The sequence below is a fragment of the Pogona vitticeps genome, chromosome 2, assembly GCF_051106095.1.
Source record: "Pogona vitticeps strain Pit_001003342236 chromosome 2, PviZW2.1, whole genome shotgun sequence".
Classification (NCBI taxonomy): domain Eukaryota; kingdom Metazoa; phylum Chordata; class Lepidosauria; order Squamata; family Agamidae; genus Pogona; species Pogona vitticeps.
This window is the reverse complement of record NC_135784.1, coordinates 204746196-204768985: the sequence shown is the minus strand read 5'-3', so window position 1 is coordinate 204768985 and position 22790 is coordinate 204746196. Positions and strand designations below refer to the sequence as shown.

Here is a 22790-nt window from a genome sequence, read left to right as displayed (position 1 = left end):
ATTTCAGTAAGAATGAAATGGATATACATTCAGCAGTCCCTAACTGGGCCCATCAGTTGCCTAGTGCAAACTGCTACTGCCCTGTAGAATACCATGAGTTACATGAGAAGATCAACATGGATTGCCTTTCATGTTAGCTAGTCTGCCATTCCTGATCTTCTGATTGAAGGATGCTGATAAGTTTCCAAAAAATCTCAGAAGAAAAAAAATGCTTTAACTTTTGACTGACAGGGAGGCAGACTGTTGAATTACTATATGATGACCCAGCATTTGTAGTTCCATTTCCTCTCCTTGCAGCTTTCTGGCATATTCATTATCTGATGAAGCATGTATCAGTCCCAAGCAGTATCAGTATTAATCTCTCTAGTTCCCTTATTTTTGACTGACATGCTTTAACTATTTAATTTATTTGTCTTACCACCACGGCAGTAAGTATAGATACTGAGTCTTTCTTCATTTAATTTTAAAACAGATTTTTCTTGTGATCTTTCTCTGCATCAGCCTGTCTCTTCAAAGGCTCTTTGAAAATCCCATTCATAACCACTGCTTTTTCTCTTGTGCTCTTTTATAAAGACTGTGAAGACCTCTTACATTTGAATAATAATGATTACCTGAATTCTTTTTAAGGGAATGTGCTTGAGTTTTCTCCCCTTTGATGATTGTGTGGGCAACTGGTAGAGCTTCATCAACATTTGCGCTGATTCTGTGGGGACGGGTCAGAAGACGCATTGTTAAATAAAGTATTCTGTAAAGGCCAGCGTGTGCATTCTGCATCTCTTAAAAGTCTTTTCCCCCTGAATTCCAGTTAATCACTAGTTATTTGAGTTAATCACAGAGCCATTGTGTGAGACTGCAGATAGAACTGCCCCATAACAGGGGACTGCATGTTATTCTAGAGACAGTGAACAAATTCGGCAGTTCGGTGCTTTAAAAATATGTTGGCTCTCCTGCAGGCTCAGTATTTTGGTCTTGGCAATCTTAGTAGATTGTTACTTGTGATGGGATGCATGTAAATGCCACCGTTTTTCTACTTGAGATAGAAAGTAGGTCTTGCAAAGAATATTTAGAGGAAGAGCTGATCACTCAGTGGTATATTTTTCATGAAGAAGGCTACTAATCAATCCTTGATGTGCTTAATGATTGTCATGTTGCTCTCATGACAATGCAGTTTTAAAAATCTAAACTAAAGGACAAAAAGCAGCTAGACACCAAAATTGTTGGTGAAATCTTTGTTCCCATTTTTCAGGCTCTCAACACTGATGTGTCATTTTATACAACATGCATACACACATATACATATGCAGTCTGATAGATTTGAGGTATGGTGTGTCAATTACATATGAGAGCCATTATGGTACAATGATTAAACGTTGTGGAAGGGATTCAAGGGAGCTCCCCATGAATCCCATGACCTTGAGTCAATCCTGCTGTTGGCCTGATATATGTCACAAAGCTGTTGCCAGGATAAAGTGGGGAGGAGGAAAGCTACACTGCTTTGAGCTCAGTAGAAGGAAGGCAGGATAAAAATGTAACAAAACACACACATCCCAAGAGTAGGTCCTAGTGTTTTCCAAACAAGTAGTCATTACTAGCCTGTTTCAGGGGGGAAATAGCCATATGTTATGGCACTTGAAAGCAAATATATTATGCCATAAATTTGCTAGCCGTTAAGATGCCAAAAGGGTCTTTTTGTTTCTCTGGGCTTTGATGGCTGACTCACGTTAGAGGAACTTTTAGTTTGACATTACCAAGGTATAATTCTACAAAGACCTTGAAATACTATTACCCCCGGGTCACAATTCCTCACCAGTTGGCTTTATTTAAATACTCCAGCTTCAGTGGGTTGCTGGGGACCTGTGGTGTCAGCATTCACTATGAACAGTTAGATCCAAAACATAAAGAATGGCCTCATTTTTGTTTGTCTGTCTGATGAAGAATAGCGTAATCTAGTTGCATTCACTAGTGATGGGGGCATTATATACTGTACCCAAGGATGCAGTGCTTTTAATTGGGTCTGAAGTTAGCACGGCTTTCCAGCAGGGATAGGATTTTCATATTTCTTAGACTACAAATCCTATATTTTAATATGTGACTAGCACACACCTTACAGACTCCTAAATGTGACTTACTTGGACAAAGACCATAACTTAAAGACTTTGAGGTTTAGCTAGGCCTAGCACCATTCAAGCTTCCTGTTCCTGTCCTGGCGCTAGTTGAGTTCTTTCTGAACACAGCCAGGCAGAACTAGTTGTAGCTAAGCCTCAAATACTTTCATTTGAGGTCATATTGTAGAATAATAAAATAATTGAGTTGGAAAGGGCTTATAAGGCCATTGAGTCCAACCCCCGGCTCAGTGCAGGAATCCAAATCAAAGCACATCTGACAGATGGTTTCCCAAATTCTCTTGAATGCCTCCAGCACTCACCACCTCCTGAGGTAATCGATTCCTTTGTTGCACTGCTCTAACAGTTATGAAGTTTTCCAGATATGCAGCACAAATCTGGTTTCCTGTAGCTTGAGCCCTTTATTACATGTCCTCTACTCTAGGATGATTGAGAACAGATCCTGTCCGTCCTCTCTATGACTACCTTTCAAGTACAGTATTTGAAGAGTTATATCATATTTCCCCTCATCCTTCTTTTCTCAAGATTAAACATACCTAGTTATTTCAATCTTTCCTGGTTTGGGCTTGGTTTCCAGTCCCCTGATCATCTTTGTTGCCCTGCTCTGAACTTGCTCCAGTTTGTTGGCGTCCTTCTTAAAGTGCAGTGTCCAGAACTGGACACAGGACTCTAGATGTGGCCCAACTAAAGAGAGAAGAACCAGTACTAATGGGCTTTTTCCTAAGTGTGCCACATTTAGTTATCTGTAAGGTGTCTTTCAGTTTGAACTCCTAAAATGGAGAATTATGGGAGTTGTAATCCAAGAATTCCAAAACTCCCATCCCCATTTTTATACTCACATCATAACTTTTGTAATTAAAGGTACGAAGCCTTGATGAATAAGTAGCCATCATGTGTGATTAATAGAATATTGTCAATGTTTTATTTTTACACCTTTAAAAATTATTACCAAATGTACATACTGAAAACTTTTACTAGTTTTATACAACTCCTTCCTGGTTCTCTAGAATTCTCAAACTATTTTGTTCAAGGAGGCTGATTTTAACTTCTGGATATTTGGCTTCACTGCCTCTGCCACACAACACCAACTACATGTTGGGGAGTAGAGGGTGTAGCTATCTTTGCGTAAAGTTTTAGGGATGTGTGAAAAGAACTTTTGATCAGGACGCTAGTCTAACACTGGAATTAGAATGGTAAATAGGATAATCTCCCCTCCCCACAACAAATATGAAAGCACACATGAGGAAACTGTACTAGAACAAAGAGTTTAGAATTCTTTTTTTCTCTTCAAACCAAGTTGCAAAAAAATGGAGCATGTATCTCTTCCACACACAAACATACCAATTTAATGGCTGACGTCCTAGTCATGTAAATCTATGCTACACAGATGATGTCATCAGCGGTGACTTAAATATTTTATTTAATTTAAAACTTCCTCACCCTCCTCCATTCAGGTTCTAAGGCTCCCTATGGATCTCTTTTGCCCCTGAGAAGCCTTTAGGAGCTTTGGGGGCAGGGAGCCTTTCATATCAGAAAATCACCACCAGATTGTCCGTGGGAGTTCCAGTCCAGCAGCAGGACTGCTACCGGTGATTTTCTGATATGAAAGGCTCCCCTGACTGCCATCCAGAGGCTCCCAAGGTTAAAAGGGCTCCCTATAGAGATTCAGAACCGGAGGGGGTAGGTAGCATCTTTTAATTTAATGAATATAAAGATTTCCATCACCAGATGATTGCATTGTCTAACTTGCATTGCATACATATATGCTAACAGGATTTCAATCAAGATGAGATAATAAGAACCATCTGCTAGATTATATTTGATCTTTGCATAAATCAGGGGGCTGTCCCAAGGTCTGGGTCCTTCACTAGGAGATTCTGATTCCATGTCTAGAAGGAGTCCACTCTTAAGAGGAGGAGAATGTCTGTTTATTCTAACATGGTCTTTGCATTTGGCAGCTCAGCCTGCATTTATTTTGTAATTGGTCAGCTGGGAGATAGCATATGTTTCCATGTTTGGTGTCTCAGCCATGTAGCACTAAAAGATCTGTGTGGATGACAGAAGAGGAAAATGTTCTTCTTCTTACAGTATGATCTGACCCTCAGCACCACTGGTTTAAGCAAAGTCATATCCTCTGGACTTCCTTACTATTTTTCAGCTGTTTCTATCAAAGAAGACCTACCAAATATGCTTCAGCTTTCACTTTAGGAAAAATTTCAGTAGCAACTCTGACCTTAGCATTCACCAGCCACAATCTGCTTTGTTGTTTTACTTGCTATACTAATGAATAGGTTCAGAAATCCAGCATGAATTCACCTTGGCTTCCTTCCTTCGTGTATCAGAGAGGTTTAGCCATTTTTAATGTTTTTTTTTTCAGAAAATCCGCTATGAAACCTATGTGTCTCTCCTCAAAGAAGGAGCAGGAAAAGAATTGCTGAGCACTAATGAGAATGATGGTCCGGGACTGAAGAAATGCCACTCAAGCCCCTCGTTAAACCAGGAGTCTCCTGTTAGTGCCAAGGTGAAGCGCAACATCTCCGAGAGGAAGGACTATAGACCTGAAACGCCCAGCGTCAAGCAGAAGGTTACTTAGGGCACCTGAGGCAGGCTGGAGGAATAACATCTCTTTCTCTTTAATAACCTGTCCTTTGCAAAATCAAAACAAACAAAATTAACACATCTGCCTAAATGGGGTGTTAGTTCCATTTTCAATTGTAAATTTTGTTGTTTCTGTACAGGTTGTTGGAGATGTTTTGGCTTCTGATTTGCATTTGCCTAGTTAATTTATCATAGAGCCATAGAGCCATTTCTTTTTCTAAATAAGTAAAAAAGGTGGGGGAGCAAGGAGTGGACAGGGAGAAATTTTATGATATATTTCTCTATCTCTCTCATCTTTTTCGCTTCTTTTGTGGGCTTGTGATTTTCATCTCTCAAGTCATCTGCTGTTTTTCAACAGCTGGGAAAGATACTGGACAAATTGAAGCATACTTACTTGTTTAGTTTTGTAAAGGCATTTACCAAGATGGCATTGACTCACTGTAAGAGAAACTAGGTAAAAAATGCCAAGTTTGGTGACGATATATGAAGGGAACGCTGTTAATGACTAAACTGAAGAATGAACATTTGTTGTAATCCCTGTGTTTACAACCTATAAGGGACTGGAAAGTGATGGCTGGATGTTTTAAAAAAAAGCAAAACAAAAGGCAAGCAACAAAGGGAGTTTTCTGGATATAGAAACACAGAAAGACCTGTGGCGGTCAGAAGTGGTTCCAGTCAAAACTGGTCTTGTGTTTTTGTTTGACTGAGAGAAACTTCTGTTCCATTGACTTCTCTGTTTGATCGGTGAGTCGCACTACCCTTAATAGTTCTCAGCAGTGTGTAATTATACATTTGTTGTACAGAAAACTGTAATGTGTATTTATTTTTCATTGACCTTTTGATCCTCCTCCAGATATTCAGATATGTTCAGGCACTTTATGGTTGAATTGCTTGCAACTGGTTGTGTTTCTCTTAATGCTGGAAAGCCTGAAGGAGCAGCAAGTAATCAGTTGCCTTCTCTAACTTAAAGTCAGGGACCGTTACAGAAACACTCTGTAAAACAAGGGAATATTTCTTCCTAGAAGAAAGCAAAATTCTGACTCCATTCCAACAACCCTGTGCCAGCCAGCAGATCTCTTCAATCAGAAATTTACCCACCATAGATATGTTATCCCCAAGTCTATTTCCTGTCATCATGGGGGGGGAAAAACCATGGGCCAAAAACAAGAAAAGCTGTACTATTATTACTACTTCTGCGTTGGCTTCATTTCCCTAGCATGGGATAGCATTCCTTTTGAAGCTTCTTCAAAGTTGATGAAGATAAAACAATGACACTCAGCAACTCACCCAAAACAAACAAAGAAAAATTAAACAGCCTGAACAATGTAGAGATTACATCATAGCCGAATTCCACAAGGGATGCACTGTTGAGAATTAAAACTCTTGGAAGTAGTAAAGAATTGATTTATTGGACTCTAGAACTAGGAGCTCAGAGACTGGGACTATGATTTCTGTATGCTGCTGATGCAAGGGTGGGAGAGGGTTGCATTCTCTGCCACCCAACCAGCCAGGACAGATGGGGCAAAGGGGTGAGTTTCCCTAATCCCTAGACGTTATCTGCCTTATAGAAGGGCAAAAGACTAAGGTGACACATTTTAGAACTCTGAATCCAAGTAATACATTGTGAATACTAAACTGAAAGCTGTCTTCAATTATAACACGGTGCAAGTGCATTTTGGGATACCCTCTCTCTGTGGTATGCCTGGCATTGGCCATGAAGATGGGAATCAATTTGAAATGACCCCACAGAGCCGTAAGTCAAGGGGTCAGAAACCTTTTCCCCTCCAGATGTTGTGTAGTAGAATTCTTTGCCAGGGCTGTTCTGGCTGGGGTTTCTGGGAGTTGTAGGACACAAATTGGGGGGACCCAAATTGAGAGGAGGGCTAAACTGAGAATGGGGACCTTTACTGCCTGCACTTTTTTAGAACGCCCTTGTGCAATCCTTGGAGAAGCATTGGAGCTCTGCATTGTGAAGGATAAAGCAGTCGTTAAGACAGTTGGGCTGACAGTTACTGTGAGAATGGATGGCACCCAGAAGAGTGGTGTTTAAAAGACAGTGGCTTCCGCATTGTTCTGCAGTAGCTCATTTTTCATCCGTCGTCTAGAAAGCCTGCAAACTGTCCAGTCATATTGAAATGGGAGAGACAGCAATAAAGTGACAGAGCTGATTAACATTGTCTGGAAAGAAAGAATGGCCTTGCCGTCAGTGGTGTGCAGGATGTGGCTCTCTCTGGTGAAGCAGATGGGGGAAAGTAAAGTTGCCATAGAAAGGCTGAGAGGAATCTCCCAGTATGTTATGGTTGGCATGGGATGGAGGTCAGAATCAAAGGAAAGAGAGAAATCAGTTTATTTTATGGACAAGTGTGATACTCTAACATTGTATAAAGATTCTTCCTGTTATTTTCCATAGGCGAATGTAGGATAATTTGAGTTATCCAGGAGACTTCAATATTGTTTGGCTGATAATCTCTACATCTGTTTGCTGAGTGTCGTTGTGTAGCATCTGTAAACTCCAAAACAACTATTTTCCTCAGAAGTAACTGTAAGAGCAGGTTCTGTTCATTTTAAAGAGTGCTATAGGATGGTACACTCCTTCTTTCCACTGATAATACATAGTCACAAAAGTAGCTGACCTCATACAGCTGAACTGTTACAGGATGATGATAGAAGACAAGGTAGTCTTCTCTCCCCTTAAAGGTAATTGAACTTTGCATCAGCTAGGATTTGGGTAGGGATACATATTGCAGCCAGACTGCAGCTGCACCACCCACATTATTAGTTTCCTAGAGGAGAGAGAGAGCTCTTTGTTTCTATGTGAGAGAGACTCCAGTGTAACAGTATCTGTGGGTTATTTGTGTTTGTCACAAGGACATTAGGGCTCTTATAACTTTGCCACTATTTTGTGGAAATTTCATTGGTGTTGCTTGTCATGCAAGGTTGGAAAAAATTGTTCCTACTGTGGAGGTTCTAGGGGTTTCGGCACCACTGAGCCTCTCTACCTGGCCGCGCTGAGCCTGAGCGGCAGCATCTTCCTGCTAGACCTGTGGTGGGATTTGAGTGCAGCTGTGTGGGTGCTGCAAGAAGCGTCAGCAATTTAGAGGTGGGAGCTGGAGGCACAGCGAGCCCCTCCTTCACACCCTGGCCAAGCTCAGTGCAAGGTAGACAAGGTGGAGTTGGGGGAAGATGGGGAAAGGAAGGATGATGATGGAGGAGAAGGAGGGTGCCTTGGGGGCACTCCTGCTGAGAATGGGGGAGGGGTACTGTGGAAAGCGGTGGCAGCAGGTCCACCAGTTAAGGGGTACTATACTTGGCCTGGGTGCTAGCAACCCATGCTATGCCACTGGAGAGCCCTGCTCTTGGCTATGCTGAGTGTTCCTGAGACTCTTCTGGGAGACAAATGCAAAGCGGACCATTGTTAGAAACTTAGCACTGGCGCAGTTTCCTGTCTATGTATCTTAGAGTCAGAATGGTTTTGTATGTTGAGGTGGGAGGACATAGACCTAAATACCACTGTGAATCTTTCTCAGTAGCAGCTGGTATATATTGTTGATGTGTGGAAAGAACATTAGCCAGTGGTGGGCAGAGCAGAGCAAGAGTGGCTATTCATATACACAGGAAGGCATTCTCTTTCGCACAAACAGGCAAGCATTCACTTAGACAGACACACCACGGACAGAGGTCTTCTGACTCTGGTAAGGTAGCAGAAACGAGTGGATGGGCTGGGGGTGATCGTCTGAAGTAGGCAGAGCCTGACTTTCCCTCATGGGCAAGCCACCACTGGTCCTTCTCACGGCTGGACTAGTTATGCAGAATTAATAGGACTTTCAATTTGACGGACTTATCAAATTCCCAGTGATTCAATGGGCTTGCTCTAATTGAACTATGGTTAGGTTTAAGCCTCTGTTTTCAAGACAATGGTTTTTCTGCAGATGTGGCCCCATCACTTGTGATCAGGTTCTACTGCAAAATAATCGATAAATAAATATAAGTGCTTCCTGATAACTAAATGCACGAGCCTGGACACAGTTGAATACAAAATCCAAAGAGAGAGCCTTCTGTAGACTGAATTTGTTGTTAATGGCATCCCAGAACAAACCCTCCGAATTGTGTTTAAATTTTCTCTTTCTCTTGTCCCCTTCCTTTTTTTTTTTCCAAACCCGTTGATGGGAAACTCAAGAAAGACCACAGACTGAGCCCACTGTGCTTAACATTACCATACAGTTCTCTAAAGCAGCTGGGCACCAGCTGGAAACCTTCTGCTTTACTACTGCATTATTTCATGGTGCTTCAAAACACCAAAACAGCTCCCAAGATGGCTATTTAAGTTGCACAGTTAAAAGCTTGATGCACTTGATGTGTACTCTCATTCTCATTGTGTACTAAAATGAATACTGAAGCTTTGTTGTGAATGGCCATGTCACGAGTATTGAAACACAGCATTTTGTGTGCAGTTTTGTTTGTTTGTTTTGAGAAGCCTGGGGTTGTTCTGATTATTAATTGCAAGGAAAAGGCCTATTGCGGTAAAGGCAGGTGAAGTGTATGTGAAGGGAATGTTCATAAACCTCAAGGGATCCCTGCAGAGTCCAGTACATTTCACTAGCTGAATCCTGACTAGGGAGGGGGCTAACCAGGTTTTGTCTTTACTGCATGGTTGTCCCCAGTAACAACCCTTTAAAATTTTCCCTATAGAAATAAGTTTACTTTTATTGCATATTTGCTTTTGTGGGAAGAGGTGGAGAATGCACTTGAAGACATGTTTGAGCTGGAAACAGGCTAATCCCTCTGCTCCGCCCCTAGCGACACATTTCCAATCACTGAAATCCAAACCTCCCCTCCATGGCTTTATCTTGGGCTTCTGTTGCTTGGCCATATCGAAACTCAACCAAGAAATGTATGGCCCTTTAAATGATGTTAGTCTGCAACTCCCATCAGCTCTAGCCAGCATAGCCAGTGGTGAAGGGAGTTGTAATCTGATACCATTTGGCGGGGATTGGCATTCAAAAAAAGTAAATTTTCCACTCTCCCTCCAATACATTCTCATCTTCATCCAATAGAGTTTTTATATATGAGTTTAATCTTGTGAAAATGCAAATGGTTGGAAGCACTTTCAGATGCCAGTTACTCCCTGGCAAATTCACTCATGCCAGAAACAGATTTACCCATGGTCTGTAAGTAGGGCTGAAAGGACCTTTGTGTTGTAGAGAGATGATTGAGACAGCCTTTTTGTGTCTGTGGAATCAGACTCCACAGAAACCTTGTCAAATCCCCAGGACCACTCACTAAACCAAGCATAATCTGCATAAATTCAGAGGTGAGAGAAGCTAGTGCTGTGACACTCAACTGCTCACATTAGTGAAGATTTAGCCTCTTCGTGTCATAGGCAATCTCTAACACCTGCTTCTAGCCTCAGAGATAAACTCTCTTCTATAAACTAAAGGATCTGTTCTACAAATTAAGTTTAACTAAGCTCGGGAATGTTTTGGGTTCTCCTTTCATTCACTCTGAATATGTTTTCTTTTAAAAGCAAAGCAGGAAGTGAGGGCAAACTGTTGGTTTAGTAGAAAACAACATAGTTTAGCCATTATTCCATGGGGTAATTTGTACACTTCTTACTTTAACCGGGAACATAACGTCCCTGGACTCATTAAGCTTCTGGAAGATAAAAGCTGACACGCTTTTAGCTCTCCCACCCCCTGGCCATATTTTGCAGCTTCTACTGCTTGGTGTCTTCCCCAAGATGAATTTTTGATCCATTTTGAGGAACAACGATGGGCGATGGATTACATCCACTTAATTTTCATTTGTCTCCCACATTCGGTGTACTGTTGTCAGGAAAGAAACACCGTGTTCTCGTACTCCAGCAGGCTGACATATCTGGATCAAGGCTTGCTTTTAAATACTTCTTCCAAACCATGTATGCTTCAGCATCTATAGGCCAAAATCGTATAAATTTATACATTTGTCAGGAATGTGATGGAGCTTACTAGGCTGCTGACTGCTGTTGAGGTTTTGGCAATGATCTGGAGTTGTTCATTTTTAGACAAGCCTCTATCTCTCAGCCTTGACTGCCTTTCTCCTATATTGCGATAAAAGGATGATAATAGTGACACAATTTACAGGAGTGTTGTAAACATTGCTAGGATAATGTACATTAAGGGCTTGAATGCTATGGACAGGTTCCAGAGCTGCAAATTATTGTATATTACATTCTTTGTTTCAGTTTGAATTTGAGAAAGAATTGTTATAATAAAATTATTCACAAGGAATGAATGTCACAAGGAACACCTTGTTCATGGCAAGAAGGTTATTGACAAGCAAAATAGTTAAAATACTTTGCTGTAAGTTTGAGGCAGGTTTTGATTTAGGCATCTGGCTGCAGCTTCCCCACTGTGCTTCCTTGACAGAGGCTGGACTTAGGATCCATAGGATTTCTTCTAGCTCTGCAGTTCTAAGATGATGACAATGAAGATGAGAATTATTTTATACATTTAGTTAGTGTCTTTTCAAAATAAAAATAGAATATTCTCTCTGAAGGTAAATTGCAAATATTACAGTGTTATACTGCATCTGAATTTTGTCTGAAATGGAGAACTTGAATAATCTGTCAAATACAGGGTGTAATGTTCATCTACCCATAGTCACCATGTACATGATATATACTGTAATATACAATATGCTGGCAGAACACAATACAGTGGTGCTTCGCTTGACGATGATAATCCGTTCCGCTGAAATCGCTGTTAAGCGAAATCATTGTTAAGCGAATTTTAAAAACCTATTGAAATGCATTGAAAACCGTTCAGTGCATTCCAATGGGCTAAATACCTGGTCGTTTTGCGAAGATCCTCCATAGGGTGGCCATTTTCTGGTGCCTGTAAAGCAAGGAATCCGTCCTAAAGCACAGCGGGGAGCCATTTTGCACAGCGGGAGGCCATTTTAGAGCCGCCGATCAGCTGTTTTAGAATCATCGTCTAGCGAAAAATCGGTTCCCGAAGCAGGGAACCGATCATCATCAAGCAAATTTTCCCTATCTAAACATCGTTTTGCAATTGTTATTGCGATCGCAGAAACCTTGTAAAGCAGATTCGTCGTTTAACGAGGTAATCATTAAGTGAGGCACCACTGTATAGTGATTGTTCCTGATGAGTTTGTTTTTGTGTTTGCACCTAAAACAGCTGCAAGTAGGTTTAAAAGCACAGTGAGTATTTATCTCTCTTGTGATAGAATACAGCAGAGCAGCAAAAGCAACAAGAATATCCTGTCTCTTTTGCAAGTTAAGCTTTAGAAGGGAAGCAGCCAAATGCTTTAGCAACTGGAAAAAGCAATTCTTTTATTTTACTTAAAGTCCAGATATGGAAATGCTGTCTTGTTTATGGAAAGGGAAGGTGTCAATTTACCAAATGAATACCTGAATTATTGGATCTTATTTCCAGAACAGCTACATGTTAACCTGCTCTTTCCCCAGTCACTGAAGTATATCTTCTTTGTCTATAGCTAGAGAGACTCTGAAACTATTAAATAACTAGATTTCATACCAGGTTCTGGTAGGTGGTTCCTAAGGAGCTTGTCTGGATTCAAGGAAAGACACCCCCCCACTCCCTTTCAATTGTCAGGCTGACATGGGACCGAGGCATTTGCTTGTAGCTCAGTATTTAACTGCATTTTGAATGCACAGAGACTCAGGTTCAGTCCTTGGCATTTCTAGATGAAAGGCTCTCACATGACAGACTAAGGAAGAACTTTTCCTGAGTTCTGAGATTGCTGCTGTTAGATATTATAATACTGAACTAATAATCTGATGCATTGACAACATACAAAAAAACCCACAGACACATCTGAATTGATTATTTCTGGGTCTTTGACGATTCCTGATTGGTGTAGCGTATAGTACGTTCTTTACAACAGCCTTCCACAGCTTGATCCCTTCCAAATATGTTCAGTTACAACTTTCATGATCCCTACTCAACACTGGCCGTTAGGGATAATGGAGTCTAGTAAAGAGACCAGGTTGGGGAAGGCTGTTTTGTAAGAAGCTTTGCTGGAATGTGATATATGTAAAACCATTCAGGTAGACATGGATCTTCATCTTCATGGCTTGGTTAGTGTTGGGAGGTATCAATGCTGAGTTATTTTCAGATAAGGAAGTATAAAACAGGTTAAATTATATCTGTTACTGGATTTGGCTTGCATGTAAACATTGGAGCTACTGGGATCCAGCTGAAACATTATACAGTACCAACGTAAGTCCATTAGTGCAAATTTCGGCAGCAGGTTGCTCCAAGTTAAGAATTCAGTATAGGCATTTGCTGTAGCACACCCAGTTACAAGACTGGTATGCAACAGTAGATTCCTATACTGATTTCTTAACTAGTGGCAATTCATCACTGAGGTTTACAGCAATGGTCTCACACTGGCATAATTTTTCAAATAGACTTTGGTTGTTACAATAATAATCTTATGCAAGGTTTTACTGTGACATGGATATCTGTATACTGGAAGTGGCTGAAATAATTGCAGCGCCCTTTGGTGAACATATAGCTGCAGATAACTTTCTATTCTCCTTTATGCAGAGTTTTGTGAGCTTAAAAATCTTGTGGACTTTTGCAGCATTAGAGGTTAGTCTGGTAATGTTATTATCACCATTATGTTCTTCTGTATATCTCAAAGAGGTGTGGCTGACTGACAGTTGTAGTAACTCTGGAAAAGACTTTAATGTCATCATTTTGCACAGGAAAATGCCACCTCAAGGTGATCTTTCTGCACTGTCCTTCTGTTCGTATTCATTTGGCATCTAATGGTGGCATTTCTCTGTAAAATATTATAGCATACACTTACATGGTATTTGTTCTTCCTGGGAGTTTATCAGAGTTTTGTTAAAGGTACATGTTAGAAGTAGTAGTACATATAAAACCCTCAGATGTGCATAGTAATTACTGCCATTTTGCTATAATGCTGTTTGGTATTTTAAAGTTCCATTAGCAGAGAGTTTGTGCTTTGCTTCTACTTCAGTAAAAGATGTGTAACATTTTGTTCACTTTCTCTACTGCAATCATAGATAAGGATTGGACTGGGCAGGGCTGGGCCCAGGCTGCTCTTCATAATAGAATGGAAGTGGCTTTGGAAAGAGAGAGAGAGAGAGAGAGAGAGAGAGAGAGAGTGGGATTAATGAATGATCCTGATTAGAAACTCTCCATTCATTGTGCAACTAAAAGATTATGCACATTCCTTCTAAGCTTTCCCTTCTCAATTTTGGTTTTGTGGAGACCTGAAGACAGAATAATGCTGTGTGAATGCAGAAGCCGGTATCTCTTGAATATCCCTCACATTGAGGAATATACCATATTAAAACAGATTGCCTACTCACAATGGTTCTACGATCTCCTCTCAAAAGAGGGAGAGTAAGCTAGATATTATGAGAGGTAATCAAAAGTGTGTTCCGATGTGAAACCTGCTGGTGGGATTCTAAAAGGCAGCATGTACTATAGAAGAGTTGGTGATGTGAAGTGCTGCCCAGGGCTCTGATGGTTGGCCCAGAGTTCAGTAGAGCCCCATGAAATCAGGGACATGGGTGGGGGAGACTTGCTCCCTTCCCTAGCTAGGTGACAGGTAATACACCTGTGCAGAGTTTAGTCTTATGGTTTGCCATTGAATTAATTCTTCCTTGGTGGTACGAGCTGAAACATGTGATTTCCCTAGGGCAATAGAAGTTTTTCTCATAGGTATAGTAAAATGACAGTTATCCTGTATCTCAGTAACAACAAAAAACATACCTGGTGGAAAATCCTTGTGAAAATGGTCTTTAGGTTTTTCTAAAAGTAACTTGTCATCTGTGTCATTTGTCTAAGCAGCTACAGAGGTCAGGCTGGAAAAGTAGGGGTGGCAACATTGGAGGGGCTGGGTGGTGGTGGCCATTTTTTACTTTCCCTTAGACCTTGGTGAGTTGAGCCCATCCATCTCCTACTTGAGGAAAAACGTTGACATAAAAGTGGCCAGATTTGCACCCTCAGAAGCTTCCAAGTGGTACAAGTGGCCATTTAAGTACTGTTCTAGACCTCCTTGGTCTAGTTGTTACCTATAAACGGCCTTGTGAGGGACATGATTGATCAGCATTGGGTGAGGGACAGTGGGCACATGCAGTCTGCCAACAACATTTTGCCCGCCATGCTGAAGGAATATACTAATTGTCATGCTTTTCCTGCTTCAGGGCAGGAACAAAAGGCCAACGTTCTAAATGTATTGGTCACCTTCATTTCCACTTATCTTCACCCATAGTCCGTTCCTTGCTTAAATGTCAGCTTTCCCAATAGCTGTGTGTACTATTGAACAATCAGGGTTTTTTTTTTATTTTTCTTGTTTTAATGGTACAGAGTAGATTGTGTTCTGCTAGACCAGAGCCTGGAGCCAAACTTGTGCCAGGATAGGTGCCAGGGTTCTGCTGAAGAAAGCTAATTTCTCCCTATGGGAATGTACAGAGGCAAAGCACAACCTACTCATTTCATACCTATAGCCAAAAGGTCCAAGGCATTTTGTTGAGACTCTACAGGTACCACAGCACTCTATTAAAATCTGTGTTCCCTCTTTACAGGTACTATAAAGGCAATTTCATATTAAATGAAGGCACTTATGGAGTTCTTCTTCCACTAGAGGAAGGACTCACCTATGTGGATATTGTTTTATATTGCTGAAATAATATTTTTGAGATTAAGTTTACATTTACTTTTACTTTTCTGTATATAAATACACTCTGTGTTACCATTGCTGGAGTCACCCCTTCTATGGTATGCAGACAAAATTTGCCTGATATTATAAAGCTGTGATATATTGTAGTCTTCCCCCACCCCCAATTCTTGTGTACATGTTTATGACTATGACAATTATGTTTTGTTTCCATTCGGGTTTTTTTTTAATAAGTTGAAATAATGTTGCTTTGGTGCAACAAAGCCTAAAGCCTATGAATGGATTTTTATGTTTATGAAAATGAACAAACCAGTGAAGGAATTCACATATGTATATGATATATGTAAATGTAAAAATAAAAAAAAATTAGAAAAGAAATAAACCAAATGTATTTCATCTGCCAGAACTGATGGCCTTTATTTGAGGTTGCTCTTCAGTTCCGTCCCCAAAGATCAGTACAATTGTCAAACCGCTTTCAGTTTCTTTGACTATTCTCAGATGGGGAGTCATGTGTGAAGATACAGCACAAACCTGTTTCCAGACACTGAAAATAAAGTCACCATTCAATTTAGGAAGCAATTAACACCTCCACCTATAGTCCAGGTTTTAACTGATCGGTTATCCTGGCCACTACCTGTTGTTTGTGGGAAGTATTATATATTTAGTATCAAGTGTACGAGCCCACTGAATGAAGATAGTTGAATTTTAAAATCCATATCAGGATGACACCTCAATAATAATCATGTGCTGTCAAGTCAATTCTGACTTATGGAGCCCCTTTCAAGGTTTTCCAGGTAGGGAATACTCATAAGTGGTTTACTATTCTCATATTCTGGGGGTGCACTGGGACTATAACCACCCCAAAATTAATAATACAATTATTTTGAGAACATTTGGTGTCTTGTTCATCGGGCCAGATGTTACAAATATAAGCAGGGCAGAGGGGTGGGTGGGAAGGCTTGATCCCTACTCCTGGTAGCCTGCATGCTGTCTTGATATGTAATTGATAAGAGGGGTTTATGCAAAGAATCAAAGCAGACACATCAGCTGATGCAATGGCCTTAGATTTCATCGAGAGTAATCCATAGACTTGCTGAGAGCTGGAAACCTAGAAATGTTGAGTCTTCCATTTTGGACAATACAGGTCCCCACAATAAAAGATTTAAAGGATGTTCTCCATATCACAGGGAATTAAATTTCTAAATGAGAAGATAGGGAAGCAACACAAAATAAAGAGTGGTGTTAGATTCAAATAGTTTGGCAGGCTTAACAGAAACATCATAGTGTCTCCTTGAATATATTGCATTCTTCACCCATGAAGGTAGTAGCTGCCAGGTATTCTTAGCCAAAAACAGACCAAATATTTGCCACAAAAAAAAGCACTGTGCATTTCTGCAGTGGGGATGTGGGCACCTTTTGCTTTAGGGACCTGCTGCACACCTGCCTCTTCACCCACCTTATTTCCCTGACTGATTATGTTTCCTAGTTCGTCAGCTGTTTGTGTTCTGAGTTAATGGTTTTTAATATGTTACTGCAGTGTTTAGTATTTTAGAGTAGACCATTGGTCTATATGGGTAGGTTATAAATCTAATAAAATAAATAAATAAAAATAAATATTTTGGTGCCCATTCTGCTTTTTGCTGTTTTTACTTTTACTGTAACCTGCCTTAAGATTCCCCTCCCCGATAAGTTAAGTGGTGTATAAATTAGCTAAATAAAACAAACTGTTGCCAGGCAGAGTTTTGAGCTTAAGGGACTCTGGGTGAATGACTAACGATGAAGGTGGTGTCGAAGTGAGGGGTTTGTTTTTTGGCACCACGGGTTAAGTTTCCTTGCTAGCAAGAGAAGGCTTGCACCTCACATGGACTGGGTTAGGGTTAGGGTTGGGGTTAGGGTTAGGGTTAGGGTTTGGCCACAGCATGAAGAACTTCATCAGGGTGGCTTTAAACTGAATTGGAAGTGGAAGGGAGACACAAAGCATAGAAATAAATATAGATGAAGCCTTAGGCACAATAAGAGGAACGGACCAAACAGTTCTTATGGGGGCAATAATAACATTAACATTAATAATATTCATAAAAATGTAAAAAGAAAAGCAGGCCACAAATCTCACAATCTCTGGTGTCTATATACAAATGCCAGGAGTATGGGAAACAAACAAGAAGAACTGGAAATCTTAGCTCAGGAGGGTAAATATGACTTGATAGGAATAACTGAAAACTTCTTTCGGTTCTACCCATAGTCCATTCAACTATATCTGGAGTTTCAGCCTCCCAGACATTTCGGTTCATAAAAAATGTCACCACATCTCTCAAGGTTACATTATATAATTGTCTTTGTTCCTCTTTGAGTAACGTTAGACTTACTCTTTTGTCTATATCCTCCAGGAAGAGACCTCTGCCTCCTGAACAAACATACCATATTCCAAGTTCCTACATCTGGCTTATGCAATGGCTTCTACTTCTGTGCTATTATATACATAGAAAGGACAGAGGCATCCGTCCCGTCCTTGGTCTCAGAAATCTTTTCATGTGTATTCTACCGTAGGTTTCAGATTCCACCCTCAACACTATTATCTAATCAGTAATTCCTAAGGTTTCACTACCATTTGATTTTTCAACATCTGCAAGGTCTTTCAGATGGTACAGGGCATCAGTTTGATAATAACCTTCCCCTGCAAAATATGGACATCTACCTGTACTGGTACTATGGCGTATATTTTTCTTTTTTTAAAAAAAAAAATACTAGCAAACATCTCTCCAGATTTATGACCTCCACGGCTTCAGTGCTAAAGCAATACAGACTCAGCCTCGAACCACTCCAATAGTGGTATCTTTTGCTGTTTGACCAGGTAGAGGATCCCTAATCCAAGTAACTGCAAGTTCGGTTCTGTCACCGTTGGGAAGTACCGACCTTCGATGTATTCACTGGGGTCCGTACGCCGACTACAGGTTTTATTGCTCCTGTGCAGGTGCGGATGGAAACACTGTCGGGGACATTTTCATATGGCAGTGGACAGGGAATCTGCCATAACTCTTCCCTCCGATACCTTTTATTCTATGGATTTTCCATCACCATAATTCCTAATCAAACATGATCCAAATACCTCTTTGATGACCAAGGTAGTTCTAGTTCGCCTGTCTCAGATCGATATAGACAGGCACATGTGAGTTCCCTCTGGTGACTTACCTCCTGTCTTTGGAGGGAAGGATGGTCTACCATCCGCATCTATTGGCCATGAACTTGCCAACCTGGAAAATACTCCCACTTTGGCATCAGTGCTCGATCGAGCTCGAAAACCATAAACTCGATGTCGATTTGTAAATAAATGAAATCTTTATTAAATATAATGAAACAAAGAACTACCTTACCAACTTTCTTTGAAACTGTTGCCTACTTGGCTTTCTATTTATGCTTTAAAATGTTGTATATCTGCTACTGCTGCCCATTAACCAGATGATTCTGGTACGTAGGACTTGTGTCTCATTCTAGGGTCAAACATCTTTTCACAGGACTCAGTACCACCTGTCCTCCATGTAAACGCATTGTTCCTCAATGGTCTATAGATCATTCTAAATTCACTCATGTGCCCACTATTCGAGCCCATTTTCTCTTCAAATGTGAAATTACTTACTTTGAACAGCCTTCCTAGTGGCTGTCATATCTGCCAAGGGAACATGGGAAATAGCTGGATTGTGATTCGATCCACCTTTTATTCAATTTTCCTGATAAAGTGACTTCCTACCTTAATGTCTCATTTTTGTCCTATTCGACTAGTTTTCATGTTTATCTGTGCTTCATCTTACCATCATTCTTCAGATCACCATCATCTCCTCTAGAGCACATGCTCCACAATAATTATGTAAGACGCTCACCAGCATTTTGTCTGGACACTGCCAGAGCTTCTAAACAGATGACAGGCTCTTTTTATGCCTTCATTCTTTTAATTTCGAAAGTCCAGTTTCATCCTATCCATCTCTAGATCGATGGTCCACACTGTATCTATGGCTTACCAGTGGTCAGACGAGTCACCGTCTAATCAGCTTTAGCCTCGCTCCATGGAGTGCTGTCTACCTTGGCTGCATCCAGAGTACAATCGAGATTCTTGACATTACCGTGCAGCAATATGATCCATGCCATCTACCTTTGTGGGGCACTACTGGCTACATGTAGGTACACGCAGTAACACTGGATTTGGCAGAAATGTGTTGGCATCCTTCCTACCGTGACGTCCCACCTGCCAATAAGTAAGCTTGCCAGTCACCCATATGTGTGTATTCACAGAGGCCACGAAGAAGAAAGAAAGGTTACTTACCTGTAACCATGGTTCTTCGAGTGGACCTCTGTGAATTCACACTACCCACCCATCCTCCCCTCTGTCCATCACGGGTACCTTATTGTTGTATAACTCTCGTGCCCGGCGGACAAATTGCAGGAACTGAGGGGAATCTTGGGTGGGAGGAGCTTGTGCCTCATGGGGGATCATACCATAAAATTGTTACTTTTAGCTCTGGAATGCTCCGAGAATGTCAGCGCAGGCGCAGACTAAACCCATATGTGTGAATTCACAGAGGTCCACTCGAAGAACCATGGTTACAGGTAAGTAACCTTTCTTTTACCCTCACACTCACCATCTAAAAGACACACATCAAAAAAGGAAAAGAGATCTGGAGGTGGAAGCAAACACAAGCACTCCTTTCAGTTATAGGTGTTCTTTTTAGAAAGGAAGGATGAAAAAAACACTCTCTGTAGTTCTTCCCTCCCTCAAAGATTTAGGAAGTCAGTTTGGTCTCTCCTGTCCCCCCCCCCACACACACACTGTGCCACAAGGTTCCTACTGGGATAGAGGGGATGCAGCCGCCACCCCCCATCACCTTGGCCAATGGACAATAGCTTCCTCCACTATATTACATAGAAGAATTGCTACTGTTGGTAACTACTCGCTTTCAGGGTATCTACTTTATGTAAGTTGGCTGACTTGGATACGGCCAAATGGTTCAATCGTTCATAAAACATTCTGCTTTGCCAAAATTGCAAGGAAATACATGGCAACATTTTAAAATGTCTTAAAGGCTCCCTGAGACCTGACTTCATTCTGAATCATTGCTGTTCATTTTTCAAACAATATATAACTTGGCAGTAAACATCCATTTATTTATTTCCCTGGGACGGATAAAGGGATGGACCTTAGTTAAGATTCAGAAGGCATACAGCAGGAAAAAATGAGAAAGCCGAGTGAAGAACTCAGCAGCAGAGGGAAATTGTTTAGCATTTCTGCTAGTCAGTTACTGTCCTTCTAAACATTTAGATCTATGTTCGATTCCTCCTTTTGTTATCTAGGAAGCTTTTAACTGAGTCCCAAATGCACCCAAGGGCTCCAATCCTAATTCAAGGCATACACGACTGTCAGAGGCACACAGCAAGTGCCCCAGGGTTATCAGTTTGCTGTGACCATCATGAAGATGTGGACTCATCCCCACCCCGCCCTGTGTGTTTATTTCTTTATACCTCCCTTTCCATGCAAAATGTTTAAGGCTGCTCACAAGCAATAACAGTTAAAAGTGTGTTTAAATATGCTCTGTAAGCTAAGCTTTCATCACTCATGGGAGACTCACAAGAGACTGAGGACAGAGTAAAAGCTCCCTATTGTATTCAACCCAACATGCAACTCGGATTTTGGTGGGGAAACATGGAAGGTCTTAATGAGCAGGCCAACCACATGGGCGAAGGTGGTGGTCTGGATATCCTGATCCCAAATGAGGGAGGGATTTAAATATCAGGGCCCAGAAACAGACCAGAAGGCAATATTGACTTCTTACAGGAAGTGAATCCTATGCTTCTGATAGCCACTCCTAGTCCATAGTCTTGCTGCGATGTTCTAGCGCAGGAATGAATTTTATGGACCTCCTTTGAAACTGACTCCACACAGAGTGCCTTGCAAGTTGTTGCATGCAATGCAACGAGCACGTATGTTATTATACCAGATCTGCCTTCTTTAGGAAAGGACATAGTTGGTGCACTGATGTGAGCTGGTGAAACCTCCTGGGCACAGCTGTCAAGAGGGATACAGGTTCAAGACCAGATCCAGAGTGAGCCCCGTCTGGGAGCTTGAGTTCTTGAGGGGAAATGTTACTGTATCCAAGTCAGGTTGTTGCACTTTTCTTCTGAGAGGAGCAGTCTTCCTGGCCGGGAGCAATTCCATCCTGTCTGGGCTAAACTAGATGTGACACTAAATGCTTCTTTGCATTTAACATGCACATTAAAAGATAAGCCCACAGCAACTACTTGAGAGAGCAAGAAGTGCTAGTTATTGCTGGGGTCAGAGAAAGCAAGGAGAGGGATTAACCCTTTCTTTTCTTCCAGAAAATTATTAATGTTTAATTTTATAGAATCATAGAATCAGATTCATATAATAATTGAGTTGGAAGGGGCCTGCCTATAAGGCCATCGAGTCCAACCCCCTGCTCAATGCAGGAATCCAAATCAAAGCAGATCTGGCAGATGGTTGCCTCCAGCATAGGAGTGTTCACCACCTCCCAAGGTAATCGGTTCCATTTTTGCACTGCTCTAACAGTTAAGAAATTTTCCTGATATCTCAATAATCCATCTGCATCCTCCAGAAAAACAGCAGAGTTTGCCAGATTCAGTTGAAGAAGACTTATTTTACAGTCAGTTTGGCTCTGGAGCACAAGTGGACTCAGGGCACAAAATCACTCAGGACTACTTTTTTTTAAGCAAATTTCAAAAAGACTTGGTATACAGGCCCTTCAAGCTGCCTAACTAAAATTAATGAGGTCTGTTCCCCTCTTTACAGTCCATTATGTTTCAAATGTTTTCTGTTATCTTATGGTACATTACAGTATGGTATGGTATACATTGGTACAAGAACAATAACAATATTATAGCAACTAAAAAAAAACAAAACAACAACTCTGAGCTTCTTCCCTCAAGTCCTTCCCTCCACAATGCTTGTAGATGCAAAGACAATAGCTTTATTTATCCACGGGGTGTTCTTGAGTTAATGAGATGTTTTCCTCATTCGAGCAAGTGGTTTTCAGGTCACAATTTTGTTTTCCGTCCATTTTCAGCAGGCTGTTAGATATCCCAAAATATTACCTTTCCACAGGAATGTTAATGCCACAGATATTCACTGTTGTTTTTCATCTTCCCTCTTGTTCTCCCCTGACAGCTCTGATAAGCTTTTTCTGCTGATCCCTTTAATCTTTACTCATCTCGATTGCTCTGAATACATTACAGAAGAATGAAATGAAACATAATGACAAAGCAGGAGCTACAAACCTGCCGATGGAAAGGGAGGTGTGTCAGCATTGTCTTGAGTTGTTCAGGTTTCCTGCTCAGGCCTCTTTCCTTGTTTTATAATTCCCCCCCCTG

General features: G+C 41.0%; 1 protein-coding gene across 4 annotated transcripts in view; it reads left to right on the top strand.

Moving 5' to 3' along the window:
* PSD3 (pleckstrin and Sec7 domain containing 3) overlaps nt 1-10956 on the top strand; it is a 206900-nt gene extending 195944 nt beyond the window's left edge. For all 4 annotated transcript variants that reach the window (XM_020801452.3, XM_020801453.3, XM_078384837.1 and 1 more), the window contains one exon: nt 4501-10956. In XM_020801452.3, coding sequence (XP_020657111.3) covers nt 4501-4716 — 216 coding nt within the window. In that variant the 3' untranslated portion in view covers nt 4717-10956. The remainder of the gene's footprint in view (nt 1-4500) is intronic.
* The last annotated feature ends 11834 nt before the right edge of the window (nt 10957-22790 follow it).